The sequence below is a fragment of the Vigna angularis genome, chromosome 4 (assembly GCF_016808095.1).
Source record: "Vigna angularis cultivar LongXiaoDou No.4 chromosome 4, ASM1680809v1, whole genome shotgun sequence".
Taxonomy (NCBI): domain Eukaryota; kingdom Viridiplantae; phylum Streptophyta; class Magnoliopsida; order Fabales; family Fabaceae; genus Vigna; species Vigna angularis.
This window is the reverse complement of record NC_068973.1, coordinates 14,585,825-14,601,438: the sequence shown is the minus strand read 5'-3', so window position 1 is coordinate 14,601,438 and position 15,614 is coordinate 14,585,825. Positions and strand designations below refer to the sequence as shown.

The window sequence follows — 15,614 nt, the reverse complement described above, 5'->3', positions numbered from 1 at the left end:
TCGATTAAAATAACAAAGAACTTGACTCAAACACGTAACAAACTCAATGCAACTACATAAGATATACATGAATGGAGAATGAAAAGCAATGGAATAGTAACTTGTAAACCATAAGACAATGTAGGAAAATGGATGAACAATATGGAATTATTTCAAAGCGTGATTCAAACCATGGCTGGATTAGAGCTTCTCACGGATAAAGATCTAGAATAGAGTGGAATGAAGGATGAAGTAGTGGAACTCGAGCAAGGATTGAAGGTATTCGATGAATTGAAGAGGAAGGGCTCTCAATTAAATGGTTTGGTGTGGGTTATGGTGTGAGAATGAGACTTAGAAGGAAACCTATCTAGGGAAGGTGACTAGAGGAGATAAAACACTCTAGCCGTGACTTTGAAAGAGAATGCATATGGAGTGATCTCAAGAGAGGTTCATTATTGTTTCAGATGTGAGGGGCTGCGTCGTCCAATGTCTCCACGTCTTCCTCTGCTCGTACTTCGTATGTCCATCTCTCTGTCCTCGCTCCTCAATTTCCTTCTCTGTGCGCAGGTGGGAGACCTGCGAAAGATTCTCCGATGCCAAAGTCAGTTTGAGAGCAATGGCTTTTTCTGTCAAACAGTAATAAATGTGCAGTAAATGCAACCTATCAACCACTCACCTTAGATCTGTATTTATAGTTTTCGCTATGGGCTTGGGATTAGTGAAAAGTTAATCACGGTCCAAATTCAACCCAATAGCTTTTAACCACTACTTACCTTAAACCTAGTTAATTAGCGATGTGGCCGACCAGTCTCGCGAGGCTTGGCCTTATGACCGGCCAGCCCGTACAGCCAACCCGGTTGGTTAGCGGTATGACCGGCCGGCTTCATGTGAGTTGCTTTTTTCACAGGTGGCAAGCGGTAAGGTTGCGTGATCGTGGACGTACGGGCGTAATCGTGGACATATGGGCGTCCGGCCTACCGTGCCCAACCCTTCCTGATGGTAAGCAGAAGGATAGTTTCCTGGGTCCATTGTGGTTACGTGGACGTCCGGCCTGTTTGACGTCCGGTCCCTACTGGTACAATTACCATAAACATCAAAGTAATTTACAATGGGTGGAAAAGGTGAATTTATAGAATGATCCAAGCTTTCCCACGATGCCTAACTACTATCTTTATCATCAAGCGTGATGAATGGATCGAGGGCCATGTAATAAAGCACGTTAATGAGCAAGACACATGGAACATGAGCTACATGTGAAGAAGTTGAAACAGGACGTGTGCGCTGAGCGGCGAGGAGGTGTGTTGGGCACTGCTTCGCTTGGCTAGAGTCATCAAGCGTTGAGCGAGGCTTGTTTGTTCCAAGTGAGTAAATTCTTCAATTCTTGCCCTTTTGATGTGTTTTCAAGTTCCCTCTTAGAGCTTTCTTGTCATGTTACGAATGATGGGGCTTTGAATGGAGTTTGGGCTTAGGCCAAGTCGTCACTCCCTCCTCGTTTCCATTTTTTGAAACTTAATTCTTTTTATTTTTTACTCTACACGATACAATTGTTATATACACAACAAAACTTTTATAGGAGTTAGGAGATATAAGAGTTTAGTGAGACTCTTAGATATTTGGGTACATATATGATTGATTCAATAATACAGTTCCAACTTCATTTTAAGAAAATTTGTGGGTGTACACACAAATGTCTTTATTACAAATTTGAGCACATGCATACTTACTAGCCAGATTTATTTATTAGGGTCCTTTTTTCACCCGAGAAAACCTATGCCACCCTACTACATGCTCACACTTGCATCAACAAATCTTCAAAAATTTCCATGGCAGACTTGGGCAAACCCAGAAGAACATTTACGTTTTTCCTTTCTTGACCATGTGATAAAAACAAAATGACTTCTTTCTCTGGCAGAGTCACAGGACCAGAACATAGAGGTTCTCCCCAGCCAAAATCTGTGGTGTGGAAAGACAACTTAGTCCAAGTTGTGATCAAAAGGGTGGCTGTAAGAGATGGCCTAGCTCTTGTGACTTCAAAATAGTCAATGGCAGATCTCATGTAACTATCAGTGACCATGTCAATTGCCTTGCGAATCAATCCCACGGAATATGACAAAGGGTTCCTCAATAACTCCCCAGCCTCACACAACGAATTTGTCAACACAATACCATTTCCAAAGTACCCCTTTGGTATTGGGGGAACGAATCTTGACCTTCCATCAACTGCAAAGAGAAGCTTTGTTTGTTGCTCAGGTTGCATCCTTAATGCTGCAGTTCGAGCTCTCCACACAAACGCTGAGAGCGCTTCAAAAGTTGAGCACTTGCTCAAAATACCGTCTTCTGTGACCTTTTTCTTAAGTAGATCGAGCTTCTCAGGATCGAAGAAGAAGGATCTGTAGAGCATGTTTTCTTCCTCATAAAGCTTTCTAGTGTTTGACACATCCTCTATTTCGGCAAATTCGTTGTGTTTGAACTCTACTTTGGGAGGATCACGTGCTTTGATTATAGTTCGATCAAGAAATGGTGGGATCTTTAAGTCTAAACCTCGAGCTGTCTCACTCCATGCATTCACAAACTCCATGGCACATAGTCCATCTTTCATGCAGTGGTTCATGCAAAGCCCCAAAGTAAAACCTCCGCATCTGAACTTTGTCACCTGCAAATTACAATATTTATCACCATCTCTTAAATAAATATCAATAATATTAGAATGAAGGGTAAAACGGTAATAACCCATGCACAGATAACGTTTTACTTAAAATGAAATAAGCACGTGAGAGAGAGAAATATCACAAAGCAGAAAGAGTGAAACACAGAGTTGAGAGATGACGATGAGCATAAGCTCTGCTAGGGTTCAGCCGGAGCTCTTCCCTCTCTACCACCACACACTCAGTCACACAAGAACACGCACAAGGATACAAGGGAAAAATCACAGGTATACTGAATAACCTCAATTGTGTATTATTAAAAAAATTGAAACTGATTTACAAAGCTTTTATACTGTGTAATAATCTGTTTTTTCTGTTTTCTGTTTTACACTTCAACACTCCTCCTAAAACAAAACTTGAAAAACACGATTAAACGATGAATAACACCTTTTCACCGATTGAATCGGTGAAAATCTTCTCTTCCTCGATTTCCAGTAAATTTCTACCGATTAAACTCAGTAGAACCACCTTCTTCAAGCACACACATGTTTTTCACCGATTAAAACCGGGGAAAAACATCTCCTTAACCGATCTTCTTCTCTGTGAAGAGAAACCCTAATTTTCCAAAGCTTCAGCTTGCACCATCCCGATTAGCTTTCTGAGTTTCAGAAAGTGTTCGCCTTTTAGGGCTTTAGTCAGTATATCTGCAAGTTGATCTTCGGATCTGCAGTGTACAATTTCCAGTTTCCCATTGCTGACCTGTTCCCTGATGTAGTGGAATCGGGTCTCAATATGTTTACTCCTACCGTGAGATGTAGGATGTTTGGCAAGATTTATGGCTGATTTGTTGTCAACCATTAGTCTAACCCTCCTCTCGGATAGCTCCATCTTCAGTCCCTCTACCAAGGATCTCAGCCAGGTTGCCTGACACGTAGCTTCACAGGCAGCTATGTATTCTGCCTCACATGAGGATAAGGCAACTACTGGTTCCTTTCTAGAACTCCAGGAAATAGGAGATCCATCCATGAAGAAAATGTACCCTGCAGTGCTTTTTCTGTCAGTCTTGTCTCCACACCAATCTGCATCTGAATAAGAAGTAATTTGTACTTCTTCTCCAGTCTCTCCTTTTCTAAACTGAATCCCATATGAATGTGTACCCTTCAAGTATCTAAGACTTCCAACCATTCTTCTGTAGGTTGTTGGATCAACAGCTTCCTCTTCTGGCTCCCTTTCCAGCCTTACACCAACTTCTGCAGGAGTACTTGCAGCATTACAATCACCCATCTCATACTTTCTCAGCAGATCTAAAGCATACCTTGATTGGTGCATCACTACTCCATCTTCAGTCTTGGTAAACTCAATGCCAAGGAAATAGCTGAGTTTTCCAAGATCACTCATTTCAAATTCACTTTGCATTTCAGTTTTGAAGACTGAGATTAATTCTTCACAACTTCCAGTGACTAACATGTCATCCACATAGAGACACACAATCAACTTCTCTGTTTTTCCTTTGTGCTGACAGCTTTGCACATACACACCGTGTTCTGAAACACATTTCTCAAACCCAATACTGCCCATGAACCCATCAATACGTTGGTTCCAGGCCCTTGGAGCCTGCTTAAGCCCGTAGAGAGCTTTCCTCAGCCTATACACTTTGTCCAGCTGCCCTTTGACCTCAAAACCTTGTGGTTGTACCACATAAACCTCCTCCTCTAGTCTTCCATTTAAGAAGGCTGATTTTACATCAAGCTGGTGTAGAGACCAGCCAAATTTAGTAGCCAATGATACCACTAATCTTATGGTTTCAACCCTTGCTACAGGAGCAAACACTTCACCATAATCAACTCCAGCCTTTTGTAAGAATCCCTTAGCAACCAGCCGTGCCTTATACCTCACAACAATGCCTTGTGGATTTATCTTTGATTTATAAACCCATTTTAATGCTATGGGTTTCTTTCCAGAGGGTAATTTCACCAGTTCCCAGGTCTGGTTCCTTTCAATGGAGTCAATCTCCTCCTCCATGGCTTTATGCCATTTCTCATCCTTCACAGCCTCCTCAAACTCAACAGGTTCAGCCTCTGCAACTAGTGCATAGTGCACAAAATGTCCCTCTGATGTGAGAGTAGCCTCATAGGATAAGTCAAAATCCCTTAGGTGAGCTGGCAAGTGAGTAACCCGTGATGACCTCCTTCTACCATCATTATTCACAGTTTCTTCAGTCTCAACTACAGCAGTTTCATCTTCCAAAGTGATGGTTGATGTCTCCTGCCTAGTTGTGTCCCACTTCCAAACTCCAGTTTCATCAATAACTACATCTCTGCTGATGCAAGCTGTCCCTGATGTAGGGTCATACAGCTTGTATCCTCCAGTTGAATGATAGCCTACTAAAATTAGAGGCACTCCTTTATCATCCAATTTTCTTCTCTGCTGGTCTGGTATGTGTTTGTAACACAATGAGCCAAATATTTTCAGATGTTTGACATCTGGTTTCATCCCTGTCCAGGCTTCTTCAGGTGTCAAGTCTTCCAGTCTCTTTGTTGGAGACATATTCAGTATATAAGTGGCTGTAACCACAGCCTCTCCCCATAAAAAGTTAGGCAACCCTTTGCTTTTTAACATACACCTCACCATGTTCAGTAGAGTTCTGTTCTTCCTTTCAGCTGCACCATTATGTTGTGGTGTATATGGAGGAGTAACCTCATGTATAATCCCTTCATGTTCACAAAACAACTTGAATTCAGTGGAGATGTATTCTCCACCTCCATCTGTCCTTAAGACCTTTATCTTCTGCTCACACTGCTTCTCAACCATTCTCTTGAATTTCTGAAACACCTCCAGTACTTCTCCTTTCCTTTTGATTAGATACACCCAACATTTCCTGGTGTAGTCATCAATAAACAGCAGGAAGTATCTGCTGCCTCCTGGTGTTTCAACCTGCATTGGCCCACACACATCCGAATAGACTACTCCTAGTCTTTCTGCAGATCTCTGGGGTAGGTTCTTCTTGAAACTGCCCCTTGTTTGCTTACACTGCACACACTCACTGCACACTGTATCTGGCACAGTAACATTAGGCAGCCCATTCACCATCTTTTTCTGTCCTAACAGAGACAGATCCCTGAAATTTAAATGTCCAAACCTCAAATGCCAAAGCCATTCCTCCTTGTTTTCTGAGGCAGTAAAGCACTGGTGTTTCACTGCACTCATCACAACCCTGAATGTCCTATTTTGTGACAGCTGGGCTTGTACAACCATCCTCTTCTGTTGGTTGAAAATTCTGAGACTGTTATCCTCCATTTTCATCACATAACCTTTCTGCAGTAGCTGTTCCAAGCTTAGCAGATTTGATTTTAATCCTGGTACATACAGTACCTCTTCAATTGTTACATCTCTTCCTTCCACATCTCTTAGAACAACCCTGCCAGTGCCTTCTGCAACCAGACTTCTATCATCAGCAAACCTGATTTTTCCATGTCCAGCACCTTTAATTCCTACAAACCAGTCTCTTCTCCCTGTCATGTGGGTAGAACACCCAGAATCTAGGTACCACACATCATTTTCTGTTGAATCTTCTTCTGTTTTAGCCATCAACATTACTGGTTCTGAATCAGATTCCTCTTCTTGGGCCAAATTAGCCCTCTTCTTTGGTTTGTTCTTAGCACCTTCACCACTCCAACAATCCTTAGCATAATGACCCAGTTTTTGACAGTTGTAGCACTTGACCTTCTTTTTGTCAAACTTCCATTCACCATTTTTCTGAGTTTTCACCTGGCCTGATTCACTGGACCCTTCTCCTTGCTGGTCCTGTGAATCTTTGCCCTTCTTGCCACCTTTTCCTCCTTTCTTGAACCCTTTCTTGCCTTTCCACTGAGATCTGGCCTGCAAGGCCTGCTCCTGGCACTGTTTGCGCTCATTGAGGCGTAACTCATGAGCCTCTAATGAATGCTGCAGCTCCTCAATGTCAATATTCTCCTTTCTTCGGGTTTCTTCAATGGCAGCTACTACATAGTCAAATCTGGCAGTCAAGGTCCTCAGAATTTTATCCACAACATACTCTTCCATCATCTTATCACCACAAGCTCTCATCTTGTTCACAAGTTCCTGCACCTTATCAAAGTATTCAGCCACACTCTCATTTTCATCCATAATCAAGGTTTCAAACTGTCTTCTGAGTGCCTGCAGTTTAATCTTCGCATTCCTGTCTCCATCACCATATGTTTTCACTAAAATACCCCAGATTTCTTTTGCACTGTCAGCATTTGAGATCTTGTTGAAGATCTTCTGGCTTACACTCTGATATATCAAAAATCTGGCCTTACTGTCCAGTTTTACCATCATCTTGTACTCTTTCTTCTCTTCTTGAGATGCATTGTCACTCAATTTAGGCAGTCCCTGTTCAATAACTTCCAGGACATCCTGAAATCCAAACACAGCACGCATCTTGATTCTCCAATCATCAAACTGCTTGCCATCAAACATGGGTAATGGTCCCTGTATACCTCCAAAGTTTGCCATCACAATCTTGCAAACTTTCTTGCAAAAATCTTTTACAAAAAATTCACCTCCTTTCTTCTCTGGATACACGCACCACCAGATAAAGCTCTCACACCTTCAGTAAATTTCCACGCACCCACTTCACACACCAGGATTCAGCCTAAGCTCTTGATACCATATTAGAATGAAGGGTAAAACGGTAATAACCCATGCACAGATAACGTTTTACTTAAAATGAAATAAGCACGTGAGAGAGAGAAATATCACAAAGCAGAAAGAGTGAAACACAGAGTTGAGAGATGACGATGAGCATAAGCTCTGCTAGGGTTCAGCCGGAGCTCTTCCCTCTCTACCACCACACACTCAGTCACACAAGAACACGCACAAGGATACAAGGGAAAAATCACAGGTATACTGAATAACCTCAATTGTGTATTATTAAAAAAATTGAAACTGATTTACAAAGCTTTTATACTGTGTAATGATCTGTTTTTTCTGTTTTCTGTTTTACACTTCAACAAATAAATGACTATACAACAGAAATAAAAAGAATTTTTCCTTGTATTTATAGTTATACTATGTTTGTACAAGTTCGCAATATAATTGCTACAAATAAGTTATTTAATGTAGACTACTATAATATTTTATCTTAACAATTTAAGGATATCACTTATTCTAATACTCTCTTCAAGTCAGAGTAAATATTAAGAACTTTCAATATTTACATTACGGTAAAATAAGTTTTTTACCTAATAGTTTGATAAACGCGGACAAGTTGTTCACTTAGAAAGGAAGTTAGAAATGAGCTATCATTAATCTTATCACTTATCACTAATAATACAACAACTTACTATTAAATGAGCTCGCTAGAATAAGAAGAAAGATATGTTAGTGTGCAACAACAAGGGCTCCTTATTCATTTTCTTTTAAACCATGGATGACATTTTTATTGGTTTACGTGTTGTGCCCCAATGTAGTTTATTGTCTTTCATCTTGAATGATAAAAGACTAAGTTTGTGTAACAGTAGGTGATGAATTCATTAAAAGAAATTGACCATAAACAACATTTTAACATTTGCTTATCAAACACATTCATTCAAACATTAGTATATGTCGAATAATCTTTTGCAGACATAACACTCATTCATCTTAGAGCTTGAGTATTACCAAACTTCATGAGAATAAAAATAACACTATCTATAATATTAGGTGTTAATTAGTTAAAGATTTAAAATAACAGTTCTATATTCTTCTATTTTACATTTAGGGTTTCCTTAGAAGGTACTGGAGACTTTCATGAAAACCTAATTTGAATTTTTCATTAAAAGTGATAATCATGACTTTATGCTAAGTTGAATGTTATCTCCGTCTAGAGGTTTGGAAGCAAACCATTCCAAGATTATCATAATGATGTCCAGAATAAAAATTATTAAAATCTAGTTTATTTTCATTATTAATCATGAAAATAAGAATAGGAAAATTAAGATAGACAAATGATTGAATAAAAAATCATTATCGTTCATGATATTATGTCGAAAGTGTTAACACAAGACCGTCTATAAGACTGAACTGTCTAATCGACCTCATATGTTTTGAAGTTTAACAAATAACAATAAACAAAATCAGCATATGACACAGTGTTATCTTAAGAAAACAATACAGCTAAAGGACATGTGGTTTATGAAAAAACCTTGTGAAAACTAAGTATCTTGAGAAAAGCCTTAGTGAACACACCAACACATAAACAAACTGTATTGCTGAACGATTTCCCTATTATATGCGTCAATGATAGTCTTGTTGAATGTACTAGTGGTATACATTGCTAAGCAATGATCAAATGAACTTTCAATATGTCTGAAAAATAAAAGTGTCAAAAGATGTTTTTGGAAGGTATGCTAAAAGTTTTAAATGATGATCCAAAAACTTGCGTCAAAAGACACCTTATTATACGTGCTTTTGGATGAAACAAAAATAGCTTAAAGAAGCGTTTTGAGTAAAAGCCTTATATAGGTTAGACGATAACATGTGTCAAACGATCTCCTTCATCCAACCACTTGGTATCTTAGTTAAAAATGTTTAAACGATCAAATCCTACTTCAACAATAAAAATTGTGAAAAGCACTTTGTTATTCTAAAAATGCATTAAATGTCATTAAGTGCAGAACGTTTAAAAAAAACAAAAGTGATAACAAAAAGGACTTATATGCCTGCATGCATATCTACTTTACTCTATGCATATAACCTATGTCAAGTATCTACTTGTTCCATCCTATACAAATCTAAAGTGGATGTTACAGACAAAGTAGACATCCACGAAATGTTCTTACTATCGAAAGTCGCACCAGAAAGTTTGTACAACCTAGTTTTGATAAAGAAGTGAAAAAGCATGCCAACTCTCACAAGTTAACTTTAACCAACGATTGTTACCTAAGAGAAGGCTAAGAAGGTCTGAAGATCAAAGCAAAGTACAATCCAAAAAACATTTTCTTGATGCCCATATATTGAAGAATGTAAAAAAAAAAAGAGCAAGAGAATAAGCATATGAGAGTGAAAGAAAATATCTATGACGAAAAGAAAAGCTCAAAAGACAAATAAAGCTAATACTCTCAAGCTTCAAAGAATTATAAGCTTATTGTTGTAAGAAGAGAGAAATATTTGAGAGTCTATTAGATTGAGTTGTATTGTATACACATCTTCTCTATGAGAGTCACAACCTAAGGACTTGTAACCAATCTGTTTGATTGTAAATTCTGAAGAGAATTCAAACATTAATTCGGTGAAGTTAAACGGTAGCTAAATGGGTTTGTCTAGTGGAAACTCGAAGCGGTTCAAACTCAATTAGATAGTGTACCTAGAAGATACCGGGAGTGTCTAAGGATATCGAGAGTGGTGAAGAATACTACACAACTAGAAGTGAGTGAAACTCAGTTCTAGTTAGAGTAACCAAAGTTACTTTGAGTGACTAGGTCATACCAGGAATAGTGAGAGTACTTAGTTGTAATCTTGTGAAAGATTATAGTGAAATCCTCTAAGAGGTCTTAGAGGAGAACTGGATATAGCTCGGTGGAGCACACCAGTATAAAAACAACTATGTGTTTATCATTTTAATGTTGCTAAAGGCTCTTTTTACAAACTCTACAATTGCACGATTTCTGAACCACTATAAAAGTTATTGCCATTAAATGTTATTTATAAAGAGCTAACTTTATTAAAACGCTACAGTTAACTTGTTTAAACGATTGAAAAATACTTACTTGAGAATTTATATTTTTAATAGAACTCTTCAAGTCAAGCGTTTAACAACTTATATATATAAATCCTTTGATCCTTGACAAATCTGTTAAATTATCTCTTCTACAAAAATTTCCTATAACACTACTTCAACCCCCTTCTAGTGTTTTTTAGATACTACAAAAGAAAAAAATAATTTTACCTTATATTGTAATTAAATAAAAAATTATATATATAATTATATTATTATGATTGTACAAACTCAATAAAAAAGAAAGTTATGCCGAACCCTCATAATATTTTATTTAAAAATTATAATTGATTTTTAATAGAATGTTATATCATTACAAAAACTTTTGGAACTATAGATAAAAATAAATTCATCGATAAAATTGAATTATTGATGAATTTTACTTGTAGATTTATTTTTTCAGTAAAATCGACAAATTTATTTGTTAGTAAAATTCATTAATACTTACAAATTTTAAAATTTGTCAGTAAAATCTATCGATAATTTAAAATGTTTATTATCCATCGATAAATTTGTCGATAAAAAGAGCGGTAAATTTTTTGTTTAAATCGTTATCTAGAGATGTGAGAAGCCAAGCTTCTTTATCTCATCTCCTCTTCACACCCAAACCATAAGACCATTGAGCGAAAAAAGCAACTAAAAAAGTGAGCATTGACCCAACAAGCAAATTATTGCTTGGTGAAGAAAGTGTCCTCTCTCGCCCTTTGTGAACAAAGTACTCCTCCATTACGTTGTCACCTTCAATGTCTTCGCCAAGCCCATGTCTTCCATGGAGCTCGACATCCTCTCCAAATCCCTCCTCCTAACGTTATGCCCTAACTTCTAAAAGTCTTCATTCATTCCCACGAGTCCTTCCTTTACCCTGCACTTAATCACCAAGGGTTCACCGTCTTCCTTGAGGAGAACAAATATGCCATCTTCAAGTTCAAATAGTCCTCTCTTGGTATCGAAGCCTACTCCAACTCACCACCAAAGTCTTTAACTTTCCCAAACTTCCCACTCCTAGGCCCGTCGTCCATAATCTCTTGTTCTCCGAATGCATTCTCACCATCAATGATTCTTAGCCCATTTATTACCAACCTAGAGTGCAAAGGTCGACAATACCCACATCTTTGTCCATGATTTTGGGAGAAAGGTAGAGAGGGTTTTGAACGACGAATTTCTCTGCCAAGTTATTGTTATTGTCGAGTTGGCCGAGTGTGGGCTGGTTGAGTTGCCAAGTTGGTCGAGTTTGAGAAGACGAATCATGAGTTTGAGCTTTCTCTTAAAACTAGAGACTTAGAGTTAGCGCAAGGCATGAGAAGAAATAAAAATTTGGCGGTGGAGATAAGAGGGAGAAAGAAGAAAATGAACCAGATTGTGGTATTTATCGACGAATTTTTTTTTGGTAATTATCAACAAATTTTTCTTTTGATAATTATCGATAAATTTTTCCTTTTATAATGATGTACAATTATTTTTTCGGTAAATATTACCAATTACATCATTACTAATGAATTTTATATCTGTGAAAAATCTGTCAAAAAGAATTTTTGACAAAAAATTTATGTTTGATAAATTTTGATTGTTGATATATTTTTTTTGTATTCTATTATTTTTTTAAAATTCAATTAATTAAAGCAAAATGAACGCTCTAGTTTTTCTTTTGGAAACGATGAATTCTTCAAGTTAGAAATCGTAATTTAAATCTTTTTGTATTATCCTTGTAAGTGTTCAATACATTTGCATACTTAGTATCCAGACAATCTTTTATCAATTCAAAACTTCGGTTCTTGAAACTTCTTACTTTTTTAAAGTTATCTATTCATTTTAAAGAACAATAAAAGGTAAAGTATGGAATGGTATGATTTTCTTTTTATTTACATATTCTTTGTATTTGAGTTGTTCAATATAGTTTAGTTTTGTAGATTATTTCTCAATGATCAAACTCGGGAATGATAATGAGTCTTGTCCTATAAAAGAATAAATCCACTATTATTCATCGGCCCCATAAGTATTTGTGGATTTTTTTTATATCCACAAATATTTATGACACTCAGATATACCCACTTTAAATAAATATATAAATTAATTATTTAATAACAATTTTTAAAATTAAATTCAAATAAAAATGTAATCTTAAAATATAATCCATGTAAAATTATGTAATAAAATATTAGTACAAATAATTTAATATTTATAAAAACAAATTTAAATAAGTTAAATTACTATATATAAATTTTAAAAAAATAATCTTATTAGTGAAACCTTAATTTCATACATTTAACTAAAAATATATAAATCTATATAATCAAATCTTCAATAAGCTTTTAATTGGTAATTTTTGTCTTAACAATAATTTCACTAGTTTGATAGATTGAGAGGCAGATTTAAAGCTTGTAGTACAAAACTACAAGGTTCTTTTTATTTAGTCCATAATTTATAATACTTATTAATTAATTCTAATATTATTCTTTAAATTTTAAAATTCAAATAAATTTATATAAAAAGGTAGGCTACTTTAGTCAAATCAGGCTTATTTCTTTTAATGTTTTAACTCTTTAATCTAATCAACTCATTTAAGAAATACAAACGAGACTATATTTAGGCATATTATCTAAAATGTTTTAGGTTACTAAATTGAAAATTTTACGTTAGAAACTTTTATGTTAATGTTTATAATGGGGAATATTGGATAAACTTATACTTTTTTTTTATTAAATAATAGTATTAACAACATTTAAAAACAACACAAATTTTGTATACATGAGTAAATTCACACAAAAGTCAAGTGATTATATCTGTATATCCAATTTTTCTTCATCTCAGTTGTATTCCATGGTTTTTCTTATATTTATTTTTATAGACTTCTCGTCACATATGAGTTTCTCTTGATTTTATTTTCCATTCATGATATATATTTGTCATAGAGGCAAAGTATAACAAACCTGAACAGTCATAAGAGGCATCTCAAGAATGTTTCGAGCACCAGGAACATTGTAAACCAGTTTCCCAAGAGTATGAGGATCTGGTTTCGTCAAGTCTCCTATCTCTTCGATGTCACAATTTGCTTCAGCCTCCACAAACAATGCACCCTCCCCAGGATTATGCACTATCAACTTCCCTTCCGAGCTTATAGACAGCGTGCCTGCCATCGGGTAATAAGGGACAAGAATCTTCGACAAGGAATCCTTGATAATTTGTGCAGCATCCTCGTTTCCTCTGAAAGCAGATTTGAAGCAGTACACCGTGCGCACTGGAACAGCAATGTTCTGGTCAAGATTTGAAAGGAAGTAATGTCCCTTTTCTGTTTCCTTTGCAGGCTGAACTCGTGTTGGTTCTCCTTGATTTACATTGAGTTCAGTTCTAGACATCTCCGTTTTGGCCATCACGTATCTGTTGTTAACCTTTCAACAGCCACGATTACATGAATACAGAGAGATTGCTTCTGGCAACGTTTATAAATATATGATGAAACACATTGCCATAATGTTTAGCTGATGAAAAATGTTGTCAAATTTCTTAAAAAACCCTAGTAAACAAGAAATTGCGAGATAATTTTACATATTATTAATCTGAAACAACTAATAGCAGTCGATTAGGAGTTATATGTAAATTATTCAGAATTGTAATGATTGAACTTGGTAAATTTTCCTAGTTAATACCTAGAAAGGAAAAGAAACAGATACGGGATATGTTTTTCGATATAATCTGATAAGAAAAAAAAAGCAATAAAGAAAGAAAAAAAAAGTGTTTTTGGTTTTTTTTTTTCTTTCTATCAGACTTCAGTGTTCTCATTATATTTTCAAATCTATAAATTATATCCTTAATTTAATTATTTTTTAACTTTGTACTAATAAAAAATAAATCTAAAGTGATTAATTTGAAACATACAATTTATGTACATCAAAACTTAAAATATGCTGAAAGAAATAGTACATGGAAAAACGCTATAATGAAAAATAATATGAAAAAAATATGGAAGACACACTGAGGGTTTTACTTACGTAAAAAATGTTTAGCACGAGAAGTGTTGAGAGAAAGATGAGTGAGGGTGTCTGATAGCACATGTGGGGTTGGAGAAGTTATATAGAATGAGGTGAGCTAAAAGTTTTAACAACCATTTCGTTTGGTTAACAAAATGTACCAACTTGAGAGGGACAGATTAATTACCTTGGTTATTTTCGTCTAATTTATAGGTGCAAATTAATGCATGGGACAAAGGTTGAGCTATAGCAGGTAGAAAACCAAATTGACTCCAGCAGCCTGACAGTGAGACACAGAAAGGGATGATTATTAAGGACCTTCATGGAGTTGGTTGGTGGAATAGATGCTTGAAGCTTGCACACTGGAATATAATGCTGTTATTTCAATATAAAAAGAAAAGGAAAATCCTTATTTTTATGGTAATCCCAACCTATAACTAAAACTTAAACATCTCTCTTTCCATTTCTCACATTAATCCATTAACTCTTAGGCTATTTGACATTTCATAGATAATTGGAGGGTACTCGCATATAAAAGAGAAAATACATTAGTATAGATGTCATATATAATATTATTTTATAATACAACACTCGTTAATTCTTCTAAGATTTAAGAGAACTGATTAATTTTCACTTTAATATTAAAACCCAATCGGAGTTTTTCAATTTATTTTTTGAGTCTTATTTTATTTTTTTCACAATAATACAGTACTTTCAATTTTTGTTTTAAAAGTTGTTTTTTTTCCTATAAAGTATGTACCTCGCAAAAACTTCCAAAGACTTTTCAAATGCTTCCAATTTTCAATCTCAAAGAGTATCCATATCCTCCCGGGTCCTTGTTCTCCCTAAGACAAGAATAGATTGTGCCTCCATAAGACATTTTAACATTTAAATTAGCTTATCAGATTAGTAAGCACTAAATGTGATAATTAATGAAATGTAATTAACATATCTCGTAAGATGTGTCATTTATACTTATTGTTTATGGGCTTTTACTTGGATGGGCTGGCTCAATGATCCAAATACTTATTGGTTTCTGACTTATTGTAGTTAACCATGGACCAAAGTGATTAAGTGTCTTGTGTAATGTTGTATTGGCTGAATAGGAATGGGTTAAGTACATATCGACTTAAGATGAAGGTGCATAGGAAAATACTAGAGGGAGGGGAATGAATAACATTTCTAAAACTTTTTGCAAATAGCGTCTAATAGGTTTCCAATAGATTAATAAACAAGAGATATGTTCAAATGATGATGTTTCCAGAAAGC

At 35.7% G+C, this 15,614-nt stretch overlaps 1 protein-coding gene across 4 annotated transcripts; it reads right to left on the bottom strand.

The window, feature by feature from the left end:
• Positions 1-1,588: 1,588 nt before the first annotated feature.
• On the bottom strand, positions 1,589-14,433 carry LOC108331152 (omega-hydroxypalmitate O-feruloyl transferase). Of its 4 annotated transcripts, none has more exons than XM_017565784.2 (3): positions 14,367-14,433; positions 13,308-13,807; positions 1,589-2,632 (listed from the first exon to the last, which is right to left on the bottom strand). In XM_017565784.2, the coding sequence occupies exons 2-3, from the start codon at positions 13,746-13,748 to the stop codon at positions 1,769-1,771; spliced, it is 1,305 nt and encodes a 434-aa protein (XP_017421273.1). In that variant the 5' UTR covers positions 13,749-13,807; positions 14,367-14,433; the 3' UTR covers positions 1,589-1,768. The 4 variants fall into 4 exon arrangements, with proteins under 4 accessions (XP_017421273.1, XP_017421276.1, XP_017421272.1 ...); XM_017565787.2 differs by having other exon boundaries at positions 13,308-13,755; positions 14,367-14,414; XM_017565783.2 differs by having other exon boundaries at positions 13,308-13,766; positions 14,367-14,407.
• Positions 14,434-15,614: the final 1,181 nt, after the last annotated feature.

Excerpts from the sequence above, each read along its gene's own strand:
- LOC108331152 (XM_017565784.2), bottom strand. The coding sequence starts at position 13,748 with ATGGCCAAAACGGAGATGTCTAGAACTGAACTCAATGTAAATCAAGGA. Across the intron at positions 2,633-13,307 it reads TGCCTCTTATGACTGTTCAG|GTGACAAAGTTCAGATGCGG; the intron begins GTTTGTTATACT and ends TGTAATTTGCAG.